Source organism: Pipra filicauda, unplaced genomic scaffold, assembly GCF_003945595.2.
Source record: "Pipra filicauda isolate LSUMZ 115617 unplaced genomic scaffold, ASM394559v2 scaffold261_size1826302_pilon, whole genome shotgun sequence".
NCBI classification, from domain to species: Eukaryota; Metazoa; Chordata; class Aves; order Passeriformes; family Pipridae; genus Pipra; species Pipra filicauda.
In genome coordinates, this window is record NW_024104378.1 from 617,747 (window position 1) to 642,851 (window position 25,105).

The 25,105-nt window shown below is 50.4% G+C and overlaps 1 protein-coding gene across 4 annotated transcripts in view; it reads left to right on the forward strand.

Annotated features, from left to right (window-relative positions):
* Positions 1-25,105, forward strand: part of ACSF3 (acyl-CoA synthetase family member 3) — a 56,161-nt gene that overhangs the window by 1,637 nt on the left and 29,419 nt on the right. For 3 of the 4 annotated variants that reach the window (XM_027719765.2, XM_027719767.2, XM_039382217.1), the window contains exons 2-6: positions 962-1,684; positions 3,041-3,196; positions 12,814-12,968; positions 13,438-13,583; positions 19,339-19,451. In XM_027719765.2, the coding sequence (XP_027575566.2) occupies positions 992-1,684; positions 3,041-3,196; positions 12,814-12,968; positions 13,438-13,583; positions 19,339-19,451 (1,263 nt within the window). In that variant the 5' untranslated portion in view covers positions 962-991. The other variant, XM_039382218.1, reaches the window with a different exon arrangement.

A 25,105-nucleotide genomic window follows, 5' to 3' on the forward strand; every position in this document is an offset into this window, starting at 1 on the left:
GACTGCGGGGTTACAGAAAAACAAACACTTGAGCTGGGTAAAGCCCTGCTCAGCAATTCCCTGGGGAGCTGCCAGCCTAGATCCCTTTTGTTTCAGCTCCTCCCCACAGTGGGGAGCTGAGCTGGGAGGCTGTTTGAGCCGAGCTGCTCCACTAATAGGTATTTATCAAAAAAATTGTAGGAAATCAAGTTGTGATTGCTGGTGCCAAGGAAGTGTCACGGACACTCTCAGAGAGTGAGGACTTGTCATCCTTTGGCTGTTTCCTCTTGTCATGGAATCTCTCTGGGGATATTTTGGTGGTAATTGGATTCTGTGCAGTAAATCCCTCTCTCCTGCCACAGGCCTGTTCTCTCCTCTTTGCTCCCCATTGCTGAGGGCTCTATGGAGAGGGTGCTGCTTCCTGCTGAGTTCCCAGACAGAGCTCTAGGCTGTGCAGAGGGAGTTAGGATTCTTCATGGAATCATGGAATGGTTTGGGTTGGAAGGGACTGAGGGGATACCTCAGAAAAATATTAGGAAAAAATTCTTCCCTGTGAGGGTGGTGAGGCCCTGGCACAGGTTGCCCAGAGAGGCTGTGGCTGCCCCATCCCTGGGAGTGTTCAAGGTCAGGTTGGACAGGGCTTGGAGCAACGTGGGCTACTGGAAGGTGTCCCTGCCAATGGCAGGAGTGGGACTGGATGAGCTTTAAGATCCCTCCCAAACCATTCCACGATTCTATGAAAACTAGGTCATAATTTAAGTTAGCTGGTTTTTACGGATGTGGAGGCTGTGCAGGGAAGGGTCTCAGGCTCCTGTTTCATCCAGGCACTGCCCAGCGTGCCAGGGATATGACAGCCTGAAGTGGGGACATCAATAATACAGTGGATGTTATTCAAATGAAGGCTGCCACTTCTCCTTGGTGGGAATAACCCCCTGGGTAATCTCTGCACATACTTATCTGCTCCTGTAATTGCTTTCTGCAGAATCACTCCAAAACAAGTGGTGCTGGCGGGATGCTGCTCTCCCTGCTCTTCCCTCGGCTGAGCCGGCCCCTCTGGAGCCGTGTCCGGGACCTGTCCTGCTCCAGATGGGGGTGGAAGAGGGCTGGCTGTCCCCACAGGGGTCTGCAAACAGCCTGGGCCACCTGCAGCAGTGACGTCAACCCTGTCTTCACCAGGGCTTTGGCTTTCGGTGACAAAATTGCCATCATTGACCAAAACAGGGAGCACACGTACAGAGACCTGCTCGGCCAGAGCCTGCACTTATCCCGGGAGATCTGTAGAGTTCTGGAGTGCTCCAGCAGGGACTTGAAGGAAGAGAGGATCTCATTTTTGTGTCCCAATGATGCCTCGTACGTGGTGGCCCAGTGGGCCTCGTGGATGAGCGGGGGCATAGCGGTGCCCCTGTACAGGAAACACCCCGTGCCAGAGCTGGAGTACGTGATCCAGGATTCCCAGAGCGCTCTGGTTATCGCAGCTGAGGAATACGTGGGGAAAATAGCCCCTATTGCTGAGAAACTGGGAATCCCAATGCTGCCGCTTCCCAAGTCCCGTAGTGATGGATCCACAGGCCATACAGCTGTGGAAGAGGGTCCCTTGACAGCCTGCTCCTCGTGGAAAGACAGAGGAGCCATGATCATCTACACCAGCGGGACAACGGGGCGGCCCAAGGGTGTCCTCAGCACCCATGAGAACGTGCAGGCTGTGGTGAGTGCTGCTCCCCCTCCAAAGTCTTGGATTTTGGAGTTGCAAACACACCTTCCCGCTATCAAATTCCTGCAGGGAGCTATGAGGCTGTAACTCAGAAATCCTCAGCACTTGGAAAGTGAACAGCCAGCAGCGTTTGAGGCTCTAAACCTTGGTCTGGTGGTGTTGCTGCAGCTGCATCCCAGGGCAGGTGGACTCTCCTCCCTACTTTCCTGGAAAGCAGAAGGGATGAGACCTGTGGCAAAAAAACTCATTTCTTTGCAGTTTGCTTTTCTACGCTGTGACTAGGAAAGAATCTTTTCTCCTGACTGGAATGTATCTTAGCCCAGCCCAGTGCTGTGTGAAGCCTGTGCATTATTCAGGTCTGTATCCCCAAGGCAAAAAATCCATTAGCTCTCAGAGCCAAAAGGAATTAAAAGTTTGAATGAGCCTGCTGACTACATCACCACTTGGTTATCAGTGCCTGCAACTGCTAGACTCCCGCCATTAGGGAAAAAGGGCAGGGAATACAGCAGGCCTTAGGGATAGCTCTGGGAGCTGACGTTGTTCTGGGCGCTCAGATACCACAGTGTCGGGCGTGGAATGAAAGCCTTGATGGATAGAGCCAGGGCTTGGCTATATTGGGCAAAGAATCTCTTCCCTTACAAATATGCTGATCATTTGGGGGTGGCCTGAGCAGTTCCCATCCTTTGTACTGTCCTCCAGAAAGCCTTAAAGCTGCTCCCTGCACTGTGGAAGAGGATTGTGAGGAACACGACCAAATTCCACTATTCAAATGCTTTTTTATTTTTGGGTGGCTGGAAATAAGTTTTCCAGTTGCCAGCACTGGGCTCTGAAGGGCATGGTCGCCCCGAAACCTGATAATTATCCCTTCAGAGCAGAGTTTTTTGGGAGCTTGTTACATCAACATTTTTTACTAACATGAAACCTACTTTCTGCTTATCAGTGATTTTCTGGTCCTACTGTTTATCCCTTACAGATGCTAAAAGCCTGGTGTCATCAGTGTCCAAACAGTCAACAGAATTCTGGGAAAATTAGTTTTTTGATTACTATTGCTGCTAAGTCTGCATGTGTAGCAGCAGGCTGATATTTTTGTAGGCCCTGCTTAAAATCACTGTTGACTATTTCTCAGCAACAAGGAAGGGCTTTGCTGATATATAAAGATGCAAAAGGTGTTCCTCTTCTGTTCTGCTGTTGTGGTGGGAATTTTGCTCGTGCTGATCCTAAAGGAAAGATTCTGTGCCCAGGCAGGTCTGGGATTCCTGCCGGCAGCCATGCCCAGGGATTTGGGGTTTGGATACCTCAGGAGAATCCTTCCTCCTGCCCTAACACTGTGTTGTTTGTTTTGCTCTGCAGACCACAGGGCTGGTTGAAAAATGGGAGTGGAAGAAGGAGGATGTCATTCTGCACGTGCTGCCTTTGCATCATGTCCACGGGGTGATCAATAAGCTCCTGTGTCCTCTGTGGGTGGGAGCGACGTGCATCATGTTCCCGGAATTCAGCGCACAGATGGTGAGCCTGGAGGGATTGAGCCTTGCCTTTGAAATTCAGCAGCAGGACCCCGTGCATTGTAATTAGAGCAACTCTGGAAATAAGTTCTTTAAGAATTCCAGGCTCTTTAGCCACTGGCTGTGTGTGGTTCACAGCACTCAGTCCGGGGTAAATGCTATTCCAGAGGCTGCAGCTTGTTTAAGCGTGACGTACTTAACATTGCTCCTCCTCGTGGGGCTGGGGGTCTCTGGCTGCTGGTGGGCCCTTCCACGGACCCTAACTCTGGGTGCAAATGCTCTTGGTGGGTTCTTAATTTTTTTAGTGCCAGGAAAGGTGGAAATGCTGGATTCTTCTCTTGGGTGCTGCTTGTAGCTGTGCTGCTTGTTGGCTTTTTTGATACCTTGCATTTCACAGAATCACAGAATCATTCAGGTTGGAAAAGATCTCCGAGATCGAGTCCAATCTGTGAGCAATCACCACCTTGGAACTAGACCAGAGCACTGAATGCCATATGCAGTTGTTTCTTGAACACCTTCAGGGATGGTGATTCCTTGGGCAGCCCACTCCAAATTTTTCCCTTCCAATCCTATATCTGTAGTGTTTTGTATGACATTACGTGACAGAACACAGCCTTTAGAGTTTCTTGCAGCTCAGGTAAGAGAAATACTGGTTCTCCTCACGTGCATGGAAACATTGCTCTTCCTCTGTGGAGAAACAAGTGTTAACAGAGCTGTTGGTTTGGACTCAGTGATATGAGAGAGTCTGCAAATCCAGACCTTCTCGCAGCTTTTAGGAAAGGTGGCAGGAGGGAAACCTTACCTGAATGATGCATTTATAATGTCGTTTTGTAGCTGAGCCAGGAAACACCAGTCCCAGTGTTCTGCTTCTCCTTTGTTCTGTGCAGCAGTGGCAGGTAAACGATGTAAAGAGAGGATGAAAAGGGACTAGAAACAGGGCAAGCAGCAGGAAGATGGAAAAGGTTCTACAGTTCCCAGCTCCTGGGGTCCAGCACCATTCATCCACATCTCCCAGTGTCGTGGATGGTGTCTGCAGTGTCACTGTTAAGGGATAATTGGGTTTTCAGGTGCTGCTGCCTCCTCGTAGCAGAAGGGAGATGTGTGGTGTCACTGCAGAATTCCGTGGGAAAGTGAAAGGAGCCTGTCAAGCCTGTGCTGTGTAACTAAACAGGCTTTTCTACCTGTTTGTGTTTGTCCATACACTTGTCATACTGGAAGGACAGTTGTGGGATACACCTGGAAGCCTCTGGCAGTGCTGCTGCCACGTGAGGGTGAGCCCTGGCTCCGATCTGAATGATGGCAGGACCGGGGAAGTTCTTCAGTGCTTATTTCTGCTTCTCAGAGAAGCAACCACAGAAAATGGACACTTCCTTCCTCGTGTCAAGATGGCTCTGACACCTAAACACTGATCCTTTGGGGTGGAACAGCTCCAGAATCCCAGAGGGGCAGCTCTGCACTCAAATTTCAAGAGTAAATTGGTAGGATGCTGCAGTAGAAGGCGGCAGGAAAGTCCCCCGGCAGCTGTAATCAGTGCTCTCTCCTTGATGGATGCTGCCAAATTGTCCTCCCGTGACCTGAGGGTGTGACCCCAAAAGCTTGGGGTGCGGCAGGCGTGTGCTGGAGCTGGGAGCGTGGCCAGTGCTGGGAGGCAGAGCTGGTGCTGGGATCCTGGAACCAAAGCCTCTGGAGGGCGCGTTGCTCCACGTCCTGTGCCACCGGTGATTGATGGTCCCTTGTCCCCTGGTGTTTTTCTCTGCTCTGCAAATCAATGAGCTGACGTTGAGGGATGGGTTCAGGATGGGGGAGTGGGACACCCCTCCTGCCCTCCCTGATCCAAGCTCTCCCCAGACGTGTCCAAGGGCACGCAGGGACAGCGCCGGTGGCAGCCGCTTGACCCTGGAGCTTGAACTTGGGCAGGGAGGTTGGGGTGCTGTTCTGGGACCTCTCAGGTGCACTGGGGCTCTGAAGGACGTCATTTGCTTTTCTATTTTTTGTATTCCCTTTATTTTTCCGAGGGCCTCCCCTGGGAGCTGCAAGTGGTTTGATCGACACTACAAAGCGAGCACAGGAGGGTAAATAAGGCTTTCTTGTGGAGTTTAATGCAAGCTGCCTTTCAGTTCCACTCTATTTTCACCAGCTGTTTACAAAATGCCCTTTGCTACTGAAATCAGCTTTCAGCAAAGCAGCAGTGGAGGATTTTGCCAAAGGAGCCCAAGTTTTGCCGTGTGCTTTTTTTCCTTCGCTGCACCTTGAGAAAGCAGCCAATTATAGTGTGATATAAAGAAACTCGACTGGCAGCTAAAACACTTGACAGGCTGATCAAAACAAGGCGAGGAACTTACTCTCAACCTGCTGCAGACATATTTAGCCTTGAGTGATACTGGCAAAGGTTCAAGAGAAACCGCAGCAGCACGCCCGATGTGTGTTTGGTTTCTAATCACTAACACTTCATTATACAAAATAAATACTTTATTATTACAGTGTTTATTAAATTACATAATTTGCGGCATGCCTCATAGTCGTGGATGCAGATGGCAGTCTGGGTTTGGTGGTGGGAATAATGCTCTTTTTTTTTTTTCCTGAGAAGACAGTTCCAGCCCCAGACCAAGGCTTGCTTGTCGTTCCCTGCGGTGCAGTGTTAGGAGGTGGCAGCTTTCAGACCTTTCCGTCTGTTTTTGGGAGCTGGCCAAGGAAAGGTGAAAAATCAGGACTGTGGAGTAGCCCCAGTGTCCTGACCAACGTCCTCTCCCTCACTAAAGCAGCATCTGATGTCTGTGGCTGCACACAAGCTACTGCTGAGGCCATGAGGACTTGTTAAATTGTACTGAGGTGCCTCAAGCGTGAAAGTTGCTGCATAAAATCAGATTCTTTTTATTAAATGAGGACATCCATTACTCTGCACCAGCTACTGTACATGTTATAATTCACTTTATAGCACCATCTGTTAAGACTGTCTTGCTTAAGCTTTTTGTAGCATCTTTTTATTGCAAGTTATTAAAAAATATGGCTGCATCTATTAATCATTTATTAATAAAGGGTTTATAAATGGACCCTTACTTTCCAGAATTAGTCGACTTGTACGTGACATGCAAAGTCCTCTGGTGCTTGTACTCCATGGGGTGGAGTGTCTTTACAGGGAGCCCTTCTCTGCCTGGGGGCCATGGGAGCAGCATCCACTGTGCCTGTCTGTGCTTCTGGGCTTGGAAATGGCAGGGATGGTTGAGAGGGAGAGTTTTCAGCACTGCTGTGGGCACAGAGCAGGCAGGAGAACAGCAGTGAGCCTGGCAGTGTGTTCCTCCCAGCAGCTGTGTGGGGCACAGCTGGCTGTGATATAATTATTTTAGTGTTTTTCAAGGGTGAGAACTGGGAGGGCAGAAACCTCCTCTGGAGCCAGAGCAAGCTGCAGCCTCAGCATCCCTACATGATCCTCCCACCATAACCTGCTTCCAAGCTGAGTTTACTTCTCCAGCTGTGCTGTTCCTGTTTGCATTCCTCAGCTGCTGCTGACCCTATCCCAGGTGCCAGCTTTTTGCTTGTGCAGGAGGAGACATTTAAAAGATTTTTATGCAGGTTTTGTGCACTCTGGTGGCCAGAGGAGAAGAGATCAATGCTTTCATTAAGGGAGAACTGCAAAGTGAGCCTTCTCCTACTGGGCAGCAGAGAAAGCCTGTGACCAAGTGCTTTTTGGAGGCTTCTGGGCTTGCACCAAGCACTCACTAGAGCATCCATTTCCAGGGGCTCCCTTCCTGCAGCAGTTCAGGCTGCTGAGGCTGAGCACTCCCTGTGTGGTGACTGTAGCTCCATGGAAATGTCAGTGAGTCTGGAGAGATGGAGTGAGGAGAAGCTGTGTGCCCTCCATGCAGCTGCTCTTGCTGTAACAGTCACATGTTGACGTCCCCATTCCAGACCAGGACCTGGCTGTGCCAGGTACCCTATAGACAGGAGCATTTTGAAGCAAGTCATGAGGTCAGTCAGACAGCAGTTCAGCCTCTGCTGAGGCTTTTGGCCGAAGAGGATCCATTTTGAGTTTGAACAACAGGAACAGCTTATCTTTGCCTTGGACCATCCTTGCTCTTGCCTTAAGGGAAAGATATTCTAATAGGAAAAGGCTCCCTGTCAGCTTTGCATTGATAAACACAAGATCAGATTCCAGGAGGTCTTCCAGTCTTTTGTGCCGAGTGGGAAATAAAAGTATTCAAAAACCTGAAAGAAAAAGCTTGCTCTGATGAGTGATGGGAGAAGCTTATGGAAATCTCCACTCCAGTGACCCAGTTGTGGCGTGTGCTGCCCGCTCGGCTCTGCCGGGCAGGTTTCAAGCTGTGATGTTCTGCCTGTGCAGTGACAGCCCTGGCTGTGCCCTGAAAACCCTTCCATGATAAATATGCCAAGATGCAGATTTACTACCCTACAGTTGCAAAGAGCTGCTGTTTTGGTGCCAGCCTCACTGCGTGTGTGACTTAAGGTGCCTCTGAGGATCAAACCCTCTAAAAACCATACCCTGTTTTACAATGTCGCATGCAAAGCCATCAAAATCATCTTAATTAGACCCTTCTTTCTAGGGAACTAGGACTGCTGAGTGCCCAAAGGTGGTGTGTGATTTGGGACAAGCTTGCCCTGACGTGCTGTGGGTGTGCTGTCACCTGTGGCACCTTTTCCCGGTGGTGGGAGGGAGCTGCAGACCTGGCACTCGTTGAGGTTGTGTGTGAGGTGTCGCTCCAGGGTCGCTGCTGCATCTTATGTGGTCACAGCCCTGACTTCCCAAAGGCCAGGAGAGCCTGTGCTACGTCTGGGAGCAAACTTTGTCCTTGGCTCTGCTGTTATCTGTGTGAGCCAGGCTGGGCTGATTCTTTATACCTTGGCTGGGCTGCATGGGGAGATCCAGGGCTTGGCAGCTCTGGTTGCCTCTGGGAAGGAGAAGCGTGTACCACACTGAGCCTCTCCCCTGGATCTGTCACTTCTGCAAACATCACTCTGGGCAGCTCTTTTAGTTTATTTTTAAAAGAAAAGCAAATCCAAGCACAGGCATCTGAGCTCCAATAACCAAATGTGCTGGGGATCGTGGCTCCCATCCAATTTCAGCTGGAGAAAGGCTGGAAGTCTTTTCATCCATTAATGGGAGGCTTCAGAGGAGTAATTTTATTTCAGACTCAAAGAGGAGTTGGTGGAGGGAGGAGCAGGTCACTAGTGAATGGATTATGTTTGATCACTTCTCACAGACCTGGCTTTAAAAAGTTAGAGGTTTTCTTCCCATCTCCCCAGATCTGCCGTCTGTCCTCAGCATCTGTTCCTAAGTAATGGCTTTTGATGTGTGTGGGGAAATACAAAAAATGGAACCAGAGCCTGTCATATTTACTTATATTTCCAGGTCCCAGGGAAAGCACTTGCTCCTTTCTGTATGCCTCCAGCATAGGAAGGGTTTAAAAGCTTCAGCCTGGAATGCAGAGGGGCCGTCAAACTGCGCTGATGAATAAATGATTAAAACCAGAGTCACGCAGAGCGTGAACAGTTTGGGGTTATAACAAACATGAGACAAAGCCACCGAGGGCCCAATTTCCCTTTGAAGAGAAGAGTGTTTCTCTCTTTCTGCATATTGCTCGTGAAGTGTCGGCTGCTCAGTCCTTGGGAGTGAGCAGAGCTCCCCTTGGTGCTCTCTCATCTCATGTCATGCCCGTGTGCTTTTTGGGGATAAATTGCTGTCAAATTTGTGAGCGTGGTCCTGCCGTCCCTTTGCTGCTGCTGTTGAGTTACAGGAGCTTCCTACCCTCGATGTTTGGCACAGGATCTCCCCAAATGAGCAGCTGCTTTGGCTACAGCCTTGTTGTGCCTGTTGCTCTCACAGACACTCTGGAAAACACGGTCAGCCCTCTTCCTTGCTGATGCTTCCCACATGGCAGTAGTCAATGTAAAACACAGACCCATCTCCCTGAGCAAAAGGGAAGTAAAGGGATGAGTTAACCTTGCATTAGGGGGATTGTTACTTTTGAAAAGGTTGAGAAAAATTCAATAACAACTGAAAATGGTACAATAATTTTATAGGAGAGAGGAGCTGTTGTGTCTGTCAATAGAGGCAACAGCACATTATCCATTTGTGGGCTGATGGAAAAATCCATGCTGGTATTTGCTTCCTTTTCGGCTCACAGTTCTGATTTTGGGAATCTTGTATCAGGGAAAATCTTACATGATTTAGGATGCAAATGATTTTTCCACCTTCTCTTCTTTTTTTTGCATGAGAAGATGCCCAGGTGTTGGTGAGTTTGTTGTTTCTTCCTAGCTCATGTCTTTGCGTGTCTCCCTCTGTAAAAGGAAATAATGATTGCCTTTTCTCCTCTGTGCTCACATCTCTTCCTTCAGATGATCTTAGCGGGTCTGGGGGCTGGTTGAGAAGGTTGCTCTGTGGAATGACCATCCCTTGGAGCAGCTTGTATGTTCCTTCACCCTCATTCACCATCTGCATGCTGGGAAAAATACGTGGGAAAAATCTTCCAGCTGTGTCTCACTGTGGCTGGTTTGTACCCACTGGTGTCATTTTCTCCTTTTTTTTCCATGTAGTGATGGCAAAATCCCACTGGCCAGACCATGATATGCTTTTGAGCAGTAGGAAGGGGGGAAAATCAGGAATGTCATGCTGACAGGAAGGCTCTTGGGAACATTAGGTCTCCCATTTCTCTGCTGGCACAAGCAACCCTGTCCTGTAAGCATTCGCTGCTGTTATTCCTGATGGGAAGCTGTTCACACTCTTGCTTCTTGCAGTGAGAAACTTTTTGTTTCTAGCCCTTGGTTATCTTAAAAGGAATCTTGATCCTGAGCATATTCCATTGGAAGGCTGCTGCTTCCCTTGGTGCAGAACCCAGTAGCCCTGGCATGAGGTGCCACATTTTCCTCCTGAATCCAGGGCTTTTAAAAGCATTTGGAGGCCTGAGGTGTCAGGTGAGCAAAATAAAACAGAATGATGGGCTGCCAATATCCTTTCCACAGGGAATTGATGTGGTGTCAGTGACACGTGGGAGAACAGAGGGGGAGATGGATTGTGCTACTCCAAGCCTGATGCTGTCGGAGGATGCCGGGTGTTGGAAGGACAAAGTGGCCTCTTGCTACAAGCCTGTCCAAGACCCGGAATTGATTGATTAGTCCCAGGTAAAGAGGCTTTCCCAGATTCTTCTCTCAGAGCGTGAAGTTAAAGTTATAACCCAGGAATAGCTGTTCCAGCTGGCTGGGCAGTGATGAGCCCTCTGGCCAGCTCGGGCTCTGTGGAGTGTTTAGAGCTGCCAGCTTTGTACCACAGCTTGGGGCTTAGTCCTGTTAAACACATGGGAAGGATCCAGATTTGGCTGAGCGGGAGCAGAGCAGGTGGGGAGTTTGGCTGTCAGCAGATCACCCCAGCAGCTGGTGGCACAAATCCAAAGGCAGCTGCTTATCCTCAGGAAGGGGCTGTTGCTGGGGCAAGTCAGACTGACATGGAAAAAGCTGCTCCTATGGCTGGAGTGGCAGGAGAAGGGTTTTATCTAGAGCAGGAGTTCAGCAGGCACAGCGGGACAGGGAATTCTGGGGTGCAAGAGAGACTTGCTCTGTTTAGAGTGATAGTGTTGTTTTTTTTCAAATCCAAAATCATATAAAAATAACTCTGCTGCATGGCCAGACTGGAAATCTCCCTGTGTTCCCCACAGCTGCTCAGGACTTGGGAAGACAAAAAAAATCACCCAGCAAGGATTGAACAACCCTGAGCATCTGTCTCCCTTCGATCCCTTCAACACAGTCCTGATCCCTGCTTGCCATGACATGTCTTTCCCTGCCCACAGCAATGGCTCTCGGGAACACCAGGCTGAGGAGAGCAGGTCCATTCAGCCCTGGCTTTGGAGATTGCAGCCCTTCTCCATTCTGCTGCCTTGAATGGGAAAAATATTGGGAGGCTGAAGAGAAAAAGAGGATGGGAGGCGTATGATAGGGATTAGATCCTTCTGAATGCAATTTTGCATATTCCAGCTTGGGTTTTGGAGATCGTGCTGGTAGGTGGGGTTTCTGCAGGGAGTGAAATATCCCCTCTCTGAACATATCACCCATCAGTCCAGGAAGTCATATTCCAACTCTGCCTTCCTTGATGTCCAGGGGATCTTGCAGTGCTCGTGTCCCACCTCCCGAGGTGTCCAGGGGATTTCCACCTTATGCATTCCTCTCTCCCCATCGCACCTCTGGGCTGGGAGGCAGCATGAACTCTCTCCTGTTGGATGGGACAGTGCCTTTGTGGATGTGTCCTGCTCTATTAAGAATAACACCGTGGTGGTGGTGAGTTTTTTTTAGGAGCTGATTGTTCTGGAGCAGTGGAGTGCAAGACGTGGGGGGAGGCGGCGCCAGTGCAGCCAAGTAGAAAGTAATGAAATGGAGCCTGAGCGAGCAGAATGGAGGGGAAGGGGCAGAGTGACAGCATGAAGGAGAATCTGTGGTTCACCTTCAATCAGTCCCTGCCTTGCCGGGGTTCTCGCAGGCGCCCATGTGCAGCTGAGCGTGCGCGGGCAGGAGCGGAGGCAGCGCCCTGTCAGGAGCTGTTAGGAAATACATTTGTCACCAGCGGGGCAGGGACCGGAGCGAGGGGAAGGAGGCGGCCGTCAGTGGGGCCTCTGATTTATTGATGGCTTTGGATCGCTCCTGTCTTGGGAAGAGCTCGCCTAGGGGGATGAGTGGCAAGGTGTGGAAGGAGTGGGCCCAAGTGTGGTATTTGTGGCTCCTGCGCCTTGTTAACTGCTCCCAGGGGCTGCTCATCCCAGAGAGGGTCTTCATCCACATCCCAGCAGAGCTGGATGGTGGAATTTGCCCCCATTAATAGTTCCCACAGGTTAGCAGGAGTTGCAGCTGAAAAATATCTGTCCCATAGGGACCTGGTTTAGTGGTGAACATGGTGGTGCTGGGTTAACAGTTGGACTTAATGATCTAAGAGGTCTTTTCCAACCTTACTGATTCTATGACTGTTCCTCTCGGGAAGAGTTTCATTGGTGTATTGGCCCTCCTGGCCAGCTGCTTTCTCCTGCTGCCACTGGTTTACCTGTGGATTCTGGTGGCTCCTCTGAGCTCGTTGAGGACATGTCTCTCTGCACCCACTCAGCAGCAGATGACTATTTTCATGGAGTCTCACTCCCAGTTCCAGTGTGTGATCTTCCTCTTCCAGACTCTGCCATCTGTCTTCAAAGCTTTTCTCCCTCAGAAGTTTGAGTCCCTGGGCTCCTACCTGTGTATTGTGTTCTTCAAACGTGGCTTAGTGTCTTTCCAAAGAAGAGCTCTCATGCTTTGGAAAGCTGATGGCTTTGTGTAGCCTTTGGAGAACTGTGCATGATAAGGGAATTAACTGGTTCTGCCACAAGCTTTTGTCTTCAAGAGCAAATTCTTGGCTGTAATGTGACAGCACTAAAAATGCCATTTCCATCATCTTGTGAGTATGACAGCAGGTAGGTGATCCACTGGTGAGATAAGAGATGAATATTGTGCTTTGGGCAATAAGGGCATGATGAAGGTTGGGAACTTGTTCTGGACATGGATGAGGTGCACGCAACAGGCTTCCAGCTGTTTGTACTTCCCAGAAGTCTTAGATAACACAGGTGCATTTTTATCCATGTAGGTTCCCTTCCTTTCTAGGTTTGGAAGAGGCTGCTGAGCTCCGAAGCTCCCCGTATCAGTGTCTTCATGGCAGTGCCCACCATCTATGCCAAACTGATGGAATATTACGACAAGCATTTCTCCCAGCCACAAGTCCAGGATTTCGTGCGGGCCTTTTGCCAGGAGAACATCAGGTGGGAGAGCAATGCCCCTGTGGGCAGGGGCTGCTGGTGCCTGGGTATCCATACCATGGATCCTCCAGGTTTTCCTTTTAGCACCAGCTCTTTCAGTGCTGGTTGTTGTGCCTTAGTGTCTCTTTGACAGGAACAAGGGTGACATTATTTAATTATGAGCCACTCTTGCATGGTAAAGCCAGAAGGGGCTCGTTGTCTGTGTCACCATGTGTAACACGTGGCTGAGGACTTTGTCCTGCAGCCCATGCTTGTATTCCAGGACCTGTTTTAGGAGACTGTCCTGTCTTAACTTAAACCCCATATCAGACAGAGCATGTGAGGAACATCTTTGATACCGGTTAAAAGGCTTCGGGGGTTTCTATCTTAAGGTTTTACATAGGAGCGGACTTTATGTGACCCTGTTAGGTTGCAAATTCCCTGAAGCAAAGGTAATCTTGGATACTCTCTTACCTGGGCTTTCCTTGTGCAGGTTAATGGTGTCAGGCTCAGCAGCTCTGCCAGTGCCTGTCCTGGAGAAGTGGAAGAGCATCACTGGGCACACCTTGCTGGAGAGGTATGGGATGACTGAGATTGGGATGGCGCTTTCTAACCCTTTGCATGGAGTCCGTGTCCCAGGTAGGAGTCTCCAGAGGGTGCCCACTCACTGTTTGGAGGTGTGTGCTGGGAAGTGGTCGTGGGTTTTATCTGCACAGAGTCTATACATGAGTGAGGAGCAGGCTACAAGGATGCTGGTGGGGGAATTGGCCTTGGGAAGCCAGGACATGGATGTGTGGGAAGTGGCTGATTGTTCCTTGGGATCAAAGCTGTGTGTGCAGAGCTCACAGTGGAGCCCACTGGCCTGAGCAGCCAGGTTGGCAGAGTCCATATTGATGCTTTATTACTTCCAAAATCATAGTGAATTGAAGCACTGGGACTGTTTCTTCAGCTCCCGCTCCCTGGAGCTGTATTTCTGTGTGGTGTCACACAGGATTCTCCACACAGCAGTGCTTGTCCAACCCATCAGTGCTGAACACTTAAAATAGGATGTCTGCTCACTCTTATTTTAGAGCCTGTTTCTTGCCTCTTAAGGAATTAGAATTGTCACACTTCAGTGTACTCTCTGGTCCTGTTCTCTCCTTGTCCTCCCCCCCTTCTCTTAGCTACACTTTATGACTCCTCTTGATATCTGTACTTCATGTAACCTAGAAATAAATTGATCTGAACATTACAAATATAAAATGCCCCCACCCTCCCCTGGTTGGAGCATGGCCATCTGTGTGCTGAGCACCCACCCCGTGCCACCTGCCTCCCCGCACACTGTCTGTGCAGACATGGCACCATATGCAGCCTTTTGGGGGTCGTGGGGGGCTGTCCTGGGTGTCACAGCTTCCCACAGCACCTCAATCCCATGGGATGCAGAAACTGGACCTCGCAGGATTCACATAGGAAAAGGGGAAGCCGCAACTCCCCCTCACTGACTCCTCAACCCAAGAACAGCTTGAAATACAAACTCTATTTTACTTTTGCAGAGTAACTCGCATTCCCCCACTCCATCTCAGGCAGTTTTCCCTCCCTCCAGAAGCCCCATCCCTGCAGGCAGGAAGGGAAGCAGGCAAGGAAACAAGATTCCCACCTGCATTAGCTTGGACTGTGAGCCCTGCACTGCAGGGTGGCGGTGCAGAGATCATTCCAGTGTCCCTGTGGCCTGGTTATATTTGCTTTTTATTGATCTTCAGGAGGGGAAATGAGTGGAGGCTCTAGAAATTTCCCAGGAGACTAAAAAAGACAGGAAATAAGACTGGCAAGACAGAAGTTGGCACCCAGATGGGCAGCTCCTGCCCCAGAGCTGGGTGGCTGTGTTCCTGAGACATCAACCCTGAGGATATTGGGGTCTGCAGGGGACCTGGGGTTAAATCCTCTCATGCAGCCAGAGCAGAGGGGCTGGGGACTGTTACTCCAGCCCCATGCAGGGGCTCCTGTGGCCCCAAGAGGAAAGAGAAGCATCTCGTAAAGGTGTGGATCAGCAAGAGACCATACAGAGAGGAGGCTATAATTGAATAGGCTTGATTAATTTATTTCAGGCAGTGTCAGCTGGGAAGCAGATGGGTGAAGCTGAGGCATAATTTACTGGAGCTGTGAAAAAGCTTTTGATCTAGTGCCCTGTTAGAGGCTGGGCTGGGAGGTCACCACGTACCACAGAGCATCCAAGTCAAATGTGATGATAGGCTGGGGACAGGGGACATTTGTCAGCAGATTTCTCCTGGAGTGGAAGCAGCACATGCCCTTCTCTACTGCTTTGACCTGTTGGAGAGGGTCCAGAGGAGGCCACCAAGATAATTAGAGGGATGGTGCATCTCTCCTATGAGGAAAGGCTGAGAGAATTGGGATTGTTCAGCCTGGAGAACAGAAGCTTTGGCATGACCTAATTGTGGCCTTCCAGTGCCTGAAGGGAGCGTCAAGGAACATGGAGAGAGACTATTTACAAGGGTCTGGAGTGACAGGACGAGGAGGAATAACTTCAAACTGAAAGATTAGATTAGGTTTAGATTAGATATTGGGAAAAATTTCTTCCCTGCGAGGGTGATGAGGCCCTGGCACAGGTTGCCCAGAGAAGCTGTTGGACAGAGCTTGGAGCAACCTGGGATAGTGGAAGGTGTCCGTGCCCATGGCAGGGAGTGGAATTAGATGATCTTAAAGGTCCCTCCCAACCCAACCCATTCTATGATTCTTGAGCCTCTGAGCAGAGATTCTGGGGCTTCCCTTGCCCGCTTCCACCTGCTTGGTGTGGCTGGGGAAGGGTCAAGTCCTCAGACCCTGCTCATCCTGCTGATGTCCCCACTGGTGTCACTAGCAGCATGGCACTTCTCTCCACCCACAGCACAGGTCTGAAGGGGCATGAAGGAGAATGTGGGGGCTTTAATTTTCAGAAGAAACAAAGATGAAAGATTTGAAAGATAAATGTTTGCTTGTATATGGTTAAAACCCTGCTTAAAATGCCTCTGTTTTCACCAGCTCTCATTCTAATCCCCCCTGGTGCTGTTACTGTGAAGGGAGATGAATAATTCATGGCCGGAGAATGCCTCACTGGGCCTAATCACCACTTTAATTGGAGGTTTAGATCAGAGGCAGCTAATAGCTCCTACAGCGGGGACTCCGTGTATTGTTGACAGTGAGATCGTTGAGTGCCTTATCGTTGGCCTGTTTCAATTCTCCCAGGACACCTCGGCACATAACAGCACCGAGGTACCCAGATACCGAAGGACACAGACCACGGGGCCAATTAAATTTATCTGGGAAGAGCTGACAACTTTTTTAAACAGAGGAGAACCGGTGAAAGAATAGTAGTGTCACTCCTTCCTGCCCGCAGCCCGGCTGGTGCCACCTGTGCCTACACCGCGGGCATGGTGCCAGCAGCTCCTAACAGTCAGGAACCTGCAAATTGGAGAGAGCTGGAGGGAGCAAGAGGGGAAGGAGCAGGGATTTCTCCCCAGTTTCCACTCAGGATTATGTCTAGGGACAAAAGGAAGCCAGTGCTAAGTGTTGACACCCTGCTGATCACCCCCGATTGTGGTCTGAAGCCAGGACATCCAATGCTGTTCCTTTGGGAATGGGCTCAACCTTCTCTTGACCTATTGGAGTTGGCACAGTGTGTATTTTGATGTGGTGGATGGGCCTGGGAAGCTCTAGTCATTGTTTTTACATGAATTTTATTAGTACTGTCAGGTTTGTGTAGTTCTAATCAATGATATGAGCTTTTCAGCCTTTACAGATGTTGAATTCCAAGTTTGTAATTTTTCCTAAATACCAGAAAACCTTTTCCAGACCCAATATAAGGAAGCAGCTCTCCACCAGGGACTTGTTTTACATGTAGATTTTTGCTTTAGCCAAGTAGGAAACAAAGTGGTGGAGCTGTATTTGTAACTGTGATCTGAAAACACTGTGTGGGTAACACGTCACTTCTACATGGCTTAGATTTGCCAGCACTGTCCTGAGCTTTGGTGTTCCCTTCTCAAAGACTGAGACTAGAAGTGGGCACTAATCCTTGAGTCCTGCTGCCTATGAATCACTCCATGACATTTCCATGCTGAGGTCAGCAGCTTTCATCCTGGGAAGAAGGATCTTCCAAGGAAGGCATCCAGCTGATCTTGATTTTGAAAAATTCCAAGTCTATGAGAGCCCATGTCAATTCCTTCTCTGGTTTATGCTCCCTCCATGAGCTTTCCAGGACAGACTTTGTGGTGTCTGCCCACTGTCGGGTGCCACGTTTTGTGAGCGGGTAGAAGTCTGTTCACCCAAGGCATTTTTCACCCTGGAGAAACTGTTCCCATAGAAGTCTAGAAGGCGGCTTCAACAAGCTTCCATGCAACACTGATTGTGTTTTCTATGACTTGTTGTCTGCTTTGAGGTCTCTTGGAGTCTCTCGTAGCAGGTTTTAAATACATATGGTGTGATTTTTGGGGCTGGCCTGTGCAGAACCAGGAGTTGGACTTGATGATCCTTGTAGGCCCCTTCCAACTCAAATATTCTGTGATTCTCTGATTCCATAAATACCTCAGCGTGGCACCTCAGGGCACTTCTGGCTCATGGCTCCCTCTTCACCCTACTGCAACCCTCTGTCTCAGGCTTTTGGCAGTGTCTGGCCAGGAGATGGGAGCAGCCCACGCAATGCTGGTGGTGAGAAGGAAAGACCTGGCTGTGTGTTGGCTGACCTGAATGCCGGAGGCAGTTCCGAGCAGAGCAGACACGGATCACAGAGCTGCCACGTTGCTTTCTGTTTATTTCTTGCCAGATTTGCTAATTGTTCGGGTAGTTTCACTGCAATAAAATCTCACTCCCTCATAGCCCATCTGCTCTTGGCTCATCCTGCAGGGATGCCATAAATCTGGGCTACGACGACATATCTATTTCCATGGCAACTGACCAGTGTAGCAAACAGAATCATGATGTCACGGATAGCAGATCTCCAGGGCTTGAAGAGGAGAATGAGACCAGGATAAGGAAAGTGTCACTTGAACCCAAATGCCTGAAATAGAGGTGACAAGGGGAAGACAGCACTGAGCTCCAGGTCCTGCACACCCTGCTGTAGGGACTTCTCAAGGTGAAGCTGATCCTGGCAGACTTGGAAAGCACCAACTGGAGAAAAATTGATCATCTTCAGGGAGAAAAATTGATCATCTCTTCAAATAAAAAGCACACTTACCAGTTCTAGAATCATAGAATCCCAGAATGGTTTAGGTACCACCATCCAGTACCACTCCCGGCAAGGACACCTTCCACTAGACCAGGTTGCTCCAAGTCCCATCCAACCCTTGAACAATTGCAGGGATGGGACAGCCACAACTTCTCTAGGCAACCTGTGCCAGGGCCTCACCACCCTCACAGGGTAGAATTTCTTCCCACTATCCCATCTAACCCTGCCCTCCTTCAGCTTAAGGCTATTCCCCCTTTTCCTGTCACTCTGTGCCCTTGTGAAAAGTCCTTCTCGAATTTTCCAGTCCTCGTGAGCCAGAGATTTCTCTGAGCTGTTGTCCCTTTCCCTGCTCACAGGGGATGAAGGTCACAGGCCTCATTTTGCCACAAGAGCCATCTTGTGCCGCTGAGATGCCGAGCGAGCCCTGCTGAGCCAGCAGATGCCCACAGCTCCTGGTTGCTGCTGAGCCCATCAGACAGGTCACAGGAACAAAGCTGCCCTTTCTGCTGAGCTTTCAGGTGCTCCCCAGGAAGAGTAAGCACTAAACCAGGGGGTGGGAATGCTGCAGGTTGGTCACAGAACCATCTTGGAGCTCAATAGCTGACACTGTGTCAGCTTCCCTGGCTTTGAAAATTGAAACCTGTGGAAGAATGGTATGGTTTTGATCCCTGCTTTTCTCCTGTGATGTTTTCTATACAGTGTATTGATGTCTCCTAAAACTGAGATAATCCCTTGCAATTCTCACACTGTTAAGCCTTTGCCTCCCCTGTCAGGTTCAGACTGTAGAGGAGCCACCGGAGTAATCACTGTGCTCTTTTTTTTCACAGCTTTGTGTAGGTTTCATGGTACTTTTTTAAAAAAAAAAAAAGAAACAGCTTCATTACTGAGCTACGAAGCTGTGCTGAAGTCTTCAAAGACTGGCCAAGAGAGGCTGTTCAGGGCTGGAGACACATTTGTTTTCTGAGGCATTTCCAGCACTGCCTGCTCAGCGAACAACAGCATATTGCACCATTGTGACATTTGCATGCAGACACACGACGTGATCGAAGCCTTCCTGAAGGGTAACCCCCTGCTAGGAAGTTCTTTAGTGCCAGCACAGTCTGCAGATGCCATTGATAGACGAGCAGCTGCTCTTTCGCATCCTTGATTTTGTGATTTCCCAGAGGCTGTCCACTGTTCCCACCTTGTTTCCCTCTGTAGGTTCCGTGGGCACCCCTCTCCCAGGGGTGGAAGTGCGCATTGCCACTGAGACCTTGAAGAATGGGGCTCGTTCCTACACCGTCCATGCTCAGGGGGATGAGAACAGCACACAGGTAGTACTCAGCCATGTTTGCTTCACTTTGAAAAGGTCTGCACTCTGAAAAGGTCTTCACTCATGAAAAGTTCTCTCCTTCCCAGTCCTCTGAAACCTCAAGGACTGAGGCTTCCACTGCTGTAATTCCCAGGGAGTCAATTATGCTATTGAAAGGTTTTTGTATTCTTTTTCTGGGTTACTGTAGCCATGGTACTTTATGGACTGAACAAGTGCTGACCACTGAATCACAGAATCATGGAATGGTTTGGGTTGGGAGGGACCTTTCAAGGTCATCTGGTTCCACCCCCCTGCCATGAGCAGGGACACCTTCCACTAGACCAGGTTGCTCCAAGCCCCATCCAACCTGGCCTTGAACACTTCCAAGGACGGGGCAGCCACAGCTTCTCTGGACAACCTATTCCTGTCCCTCACCACCCTCCCAGGGAAGAATTTCTTCCAAATATCTAAATCTAGTCTCTTTCAGGGAGAAGACCTGGTCTAGTGGGATGTCCCTGCCTGTGGAATGAGATGAGCTTTAAGATGGTCCTTCCCAGCCCAAACCATTCTGCGATTCTGTGATTGGTGGCCTTGGGGATTGCATTCATTTTGAAACAGCACTGGGGGAAACCCATCAGGTTTCCATGAAAATCCAGCTCCATGCTGAGCTCCAGCTGCCACATGATGTCTGCACCTGCAGTTCTGGTATCAGAAGTTGGATATCTTGGATGGGGATGCGTGATCTGCCCCCATCCTAAATATCTGACTGCAGAAGCAGCCCAACCCAGGGCTGGTCCAGGCTGTCCTGCTGCCTCAGCCCTTTCTCTTACCACAAAGCTGAACAAGGTCTGCATTCCTGCCACATTCCCTCATTGTGGGTGCAGGTCGTGTCGCTCCGTCAGATCAATCCCCAGGTGATGTCCGGGCTCGGCTGAGCAGATAAATGTGTGTGTGAGAGAAATTACAGCCGTGTGGCTGTGTGGGTGGGAGACAGGCAGGCGTGAGATTCAACCTGAAATACGTGGCTTCACTCATTCCTCTGGGGAAATTGCTTCTCATCCAGCCACCTACATGCCGAGGGTTTGAAAGGAGCTCCCAGCCTATGCAGGGTGTACAGAGACACTGCTGGGGTAAGCACTGATGAAAGGCTCAAGAAAACCTTTTATTCTCTAAGTTCTCTGTGCTAGCAGGTGGAGGAACCAGCAGGACCACAGGCAGCCCCGTGGGTGTGTTGTGCTCGGGCTGGGGCAGGTTGTGTTCCATGTTCTGATGCTGAATGAGCGCTGGATCCCACCCCAGACATGTAAAACTAGCCCGGGGGAAGGATGAGAGGGGCCACTCTGGCCAGGGATTATGGCTTTTATTAAAAAAAAGGTTTTCTGCTCTTTCCTCTGTGTCACTGCTGTGGTGTGGCTGAGCAGTGGGCAAAGCAGGAGACTCACCACATCCTATTTTTGTCACTTCCCTGGATGGGTGTTATGTTTCACAGGTTTGTCCCCTCATCCCAGAGTTAGCTCTTGGCCTTTTTTTTTCCACTTGTGTGGAACTGAGACATGAAATATAACATGTCCCTTTTAATAATGATCCTATAATGCTTTTTGTCCCCTAAGGGATCTCTGGGCTCTTTACAGATTAGGTCTCAGACACGAGAATACCCAGAGTGCAGCTACTTCCAGGATGAAATGTGGATGTTGTTCTACTGAATTATGAGAGGAAAAAAAAAGGGATGTTATTTTTCTGCTCAATACTCCTTCCCCTTCCTTCTCATTGCATTGAGTGACCAGAGAAGGGGAGCCCAGCTGACCTTTGTCTGATGCTGGAAGCCCGTCATCCCCTCAGGTGCGAAAAACAGTCACTGTTCCCAGTGTGTCTTGGCACAGGCGGATGTGTGGAGATGTCAGAAGTTTGGGTTTTATATGCCCTGGGCATGCAATGTTACTTTCCATGGCGTGGCCAGGCAGGCAGGCAGGTGGTGACACCCCTCTGCTCCCAGGGATGCTATAATTCCTCTGCCTCACACCTGAGGTCCCGGGCAGAGCCTCACCTGCTGCCTGTCCCTGCCCCGAGACGCGGCTGCTGGCACTGTGTGTGCATCATGCTTGGTTAATAATTCATGTCAGCAGAGAGTACGTCAGTGGAATTTATTTAAAACAAGGAGGATCTGACAGTCCGAGTGCTCGTCACGCTCCACCAGTCAAAGGCCTGACTTTGTTTAAATGAGCTCCTCCACAGCGGAGGGGATGTCCCTGTGATGGGAGGATCCAGTTTGTGTCACCCTGCCTGTGCCACTGGATAACCCGGTGGCCTTTTCCTTGCATATTATGAGAAGGATGAACAAATCCTTCCTCACTCCCTTGCAGGAAGGCTCTGAGCCTTATGGAGTGTTGGTTGAGGGCTGGGAGGTCCACAACGTGGACCTGGCAAAGGCAGAGAGGTCCTGGTGGGAGGGCTGGTGGTGGAACTGGTGACAGTTGGAAATGGCTGGAGGTGAGTCAGGGGAGGTTTAGATTGGATATTCCCTCGGAGGGTGGTCAGGCACTGAACAGGCTCCCCAGGGCCACAGCACCAAACCTGTCTGAGCTCAAGAAGTATTTGGACAACGCTCTCAGGCACAGAGTGGGATTGTTGGGATGTCTTGCACAGGGCCAGGAGTTGGACTCGAGTTGGTCCCTTCCAACTCAGGGAATTCTGTGATTCTGTGAGAGTGAACACTGTGGGGCTGATCCAGTGGGATGCTGAGCACCCCAGTAGGAGTTGGGCTCCAAGCCATCTCTTCCCACCAGGCTCCTGTGAGCAGGTGATCTCCGTACTGGGGGTGAGGCACATTGTCAGGGCAATCTGTGAGGCGTTCACACCTCGGCTGTGCCATGCAGACCCTCCTGACTGTGAGCAGAGCACGCCTGCCTTTGCCAAGGGAATTGTTTGTGGAGCCTCGCGAGGTCACCGCCTTCCCCGCTTGTGTTGGGCTCGGGTTCCTGCCTTCTGCTCCCACGACAACAGACTCTCTTCGAGCTGTTTTTTCCCCGCTAACACAGTCTCTCCCATTAACTGGGGCGTTGAGCCCTTTCCTTTCGCGCCATCGCCCTTTGGACACGTGAGATCCAAACAGGAGCGCGGTGGTGCTGGGGAAGGCGTGTGGGTGGCAGGAGCAGGGAGGTGGGGAGTGTTTCTGCTCTGCCATCCGGGAACTGCCTGAGCTGGCAGCAGGGGACTGCTGTAATTTGCAAAGCTGGTTCCTGGCACACCCTGAAGATCAATAATCTACTTAGCTGAAAGTTTGCTGGATCTCTGTTCTTCCCTTCATTTTCTCCCATGCCTTGATTAGAGTGCTGGATTCCTTTCACACACGTGCTCCAGCCCCTCAGTCTCCTCACATCTCATGAGCCCTGTGCTCCATTGCATCCCAGTTCAGGTTTTCAACTGGATGTTTCTGCACCTTGAGCTGCGAGTTGGTTTCCCAAGCTACACATGGATCAGGCTGTCGACCATGCCCAGACTGAGGCTGCTCCAGCCGGGTGAGATCCCCTCACTGTTCTGTCTGTTCCAGCCAAGGATGCACAGCAGCCTGGGGACACCTGTGACAGGACAGCGTGGGCAGGAGGTGACAGTCGCATTGGACTCACAGTGCCTGCCCTGACAGTGTCCCTACCTCCTCCCTGTGCAGGAGCGTGGGGACACAGAGCCTGATCCCCTGGGAATGCTGAGAGAAGTGCTGGGAGAAGTGCTTCTCCTCTAACACATCCCTGGGGAGCAGAGGTGTGGAAGCAGATGTCAGGAACAGCAACTTTGCCTGTTTTGAGTCATCCCAGATCTTGCTCCTGGAGCCACTTGCATCCGAAGTAGCTCCTAAACTTTTCACCTACCCTAAGCAACTCCCTGTTGAGTCTGTCAGACCATTTAGGCTCAATAATCCTTACCCACAGCTCTGAATGTTTTTTCCCCTGTTTTTTTTTCCCCTTATTTTTTGGAGCTCTTCCCGTGGCTCCGGTGCCCAGGAAAGGGTTACAGCTCTCCAGTGCTGAACGTTTGAGTTTGCTTTGTTCAGTGCAATGCATATTTCATACGCTCAGCTTCCCAGCTGGCAGAGGCCTGGAAACCCTGCAAGCTGTCGGGTATTGTCTCTCTCCTTCTTTAGTTGTTTGTTTGTTGGATTTTTTTGGGTTGTCATTTTTGTTGGATTTCTTTTTCTTTTTTTTTTAATCTCTTCCAAATTGCTCACTCGCACGAAAGCCAAACCCCAGCCCCTGACAATGGGGGTCTCTCAGTAGATAAATGGTTTCACAGCTGTATCCAGCACAGGGCTGTAGCCAGGGCTTTTATGGTGAGTGATTTCCTTGTGACCAGGCTGCGAAGGGAGCTGTGGGGACGGATGGGTTGCAGGCGCTGGCAGCAGGAGGACGCTGTGCCATGGGCTTTGCTCCCCCCTCCAAAGGTTGTAATTATCTCGTTGTTTATCCATATGCAAGCTGTCGTCCTGGACAGAACGGCTCGGCTGTGGCCATCGCTCCCGAAAGCCACCAGCATTCCCGGGCCCCTCCTCCCGTGCCCCCTGTGTCTCTGCCATCTGCTCCCAGCTTGCTGCTGGTTGGCAGCGCCTCGGCAGAGCTGCGGGCACTGGGGGCAGCTGGCACTGTCACGGTGGTTGTGACTGGAGGTCTTGGCATTGATGTCCCTGTGGAGCAGACCGGGAGCGACTCCACCTTGCTCATGTTCATCTGAGATCTCTGGAGAACCGTGGGGAGGTGCTCGGTCACCACTGAGCTGCCGGGACTGTCTTGGAGGCTTCCTCCAAGGACTGGGCACCCCATGGCTGCTGCCCGTGGGTGGTGTGGATTTGGGTACTTGACACCTCTCTGGGGCAGGTCCCATTTGGAGGTGCTGTTGCACATGCATCTCTGTGGGATTTCTCCTCATCCATCCAGGTAGTCTGAAACAGCTGGTGCGATTGTACAAGGCTCTTTTCCTGTATATAGCTCCCGAGAATGGAGATAAGCACATGCCAGCTGTGCCTGGCATTCCTGAAAATGGCCAGGGATGGACATGCTGGTGGGGATGTGACTGCCTGGCCAAGGGAATCCTGTCTGGCTGTCCCAGAGGAACAACCAAAGGGACACCTACTTTTTCCTTTCCTATCCTGATCAGGCTTCAGCCTAAACCAGTTTGTCCTCGGTGCTCCTACACTTCCATAACATCTCTCCTCCAGTTTTTCACCTGTTCTCTTGTCCCTGCTGCATCCCATCCTCATATTCTGGTATCTCGATGGTGGACCTTACCTCCAGCATCCCAGTTCTATCTCCCATGAGCAGCTTGCCCTCAGCCCCTGATCAGGTAGCGTGGGGAATGCGTTGTTGAAGGCAGCCTGGGTTAGATCTGCTGCTTTTCTTCTATCTGCAACTCCAGGCCTGAGGGTTTCTGGCACAATCCACCTTCGGTAAACTCATGCTGCATTTTTTCCCATTTTCCATTTGCCTCTGCTTCTTCCAAAACCTCTTTCCAAAGCCCTCACAGTGCTGGACACTGCACTTGTGTATGTTCCAGTTATCATTTTTGTTTCCCCATATTCCTCTCATCTCCTCAGAAGCCTGTTTTGTGTCCTACCCGACTAATTCAAGTTTCTCCACTTGGTTGCCCAGGCTTCTTTTGTTACTGTATAAACATTTTAGCTGCTTCTCATTG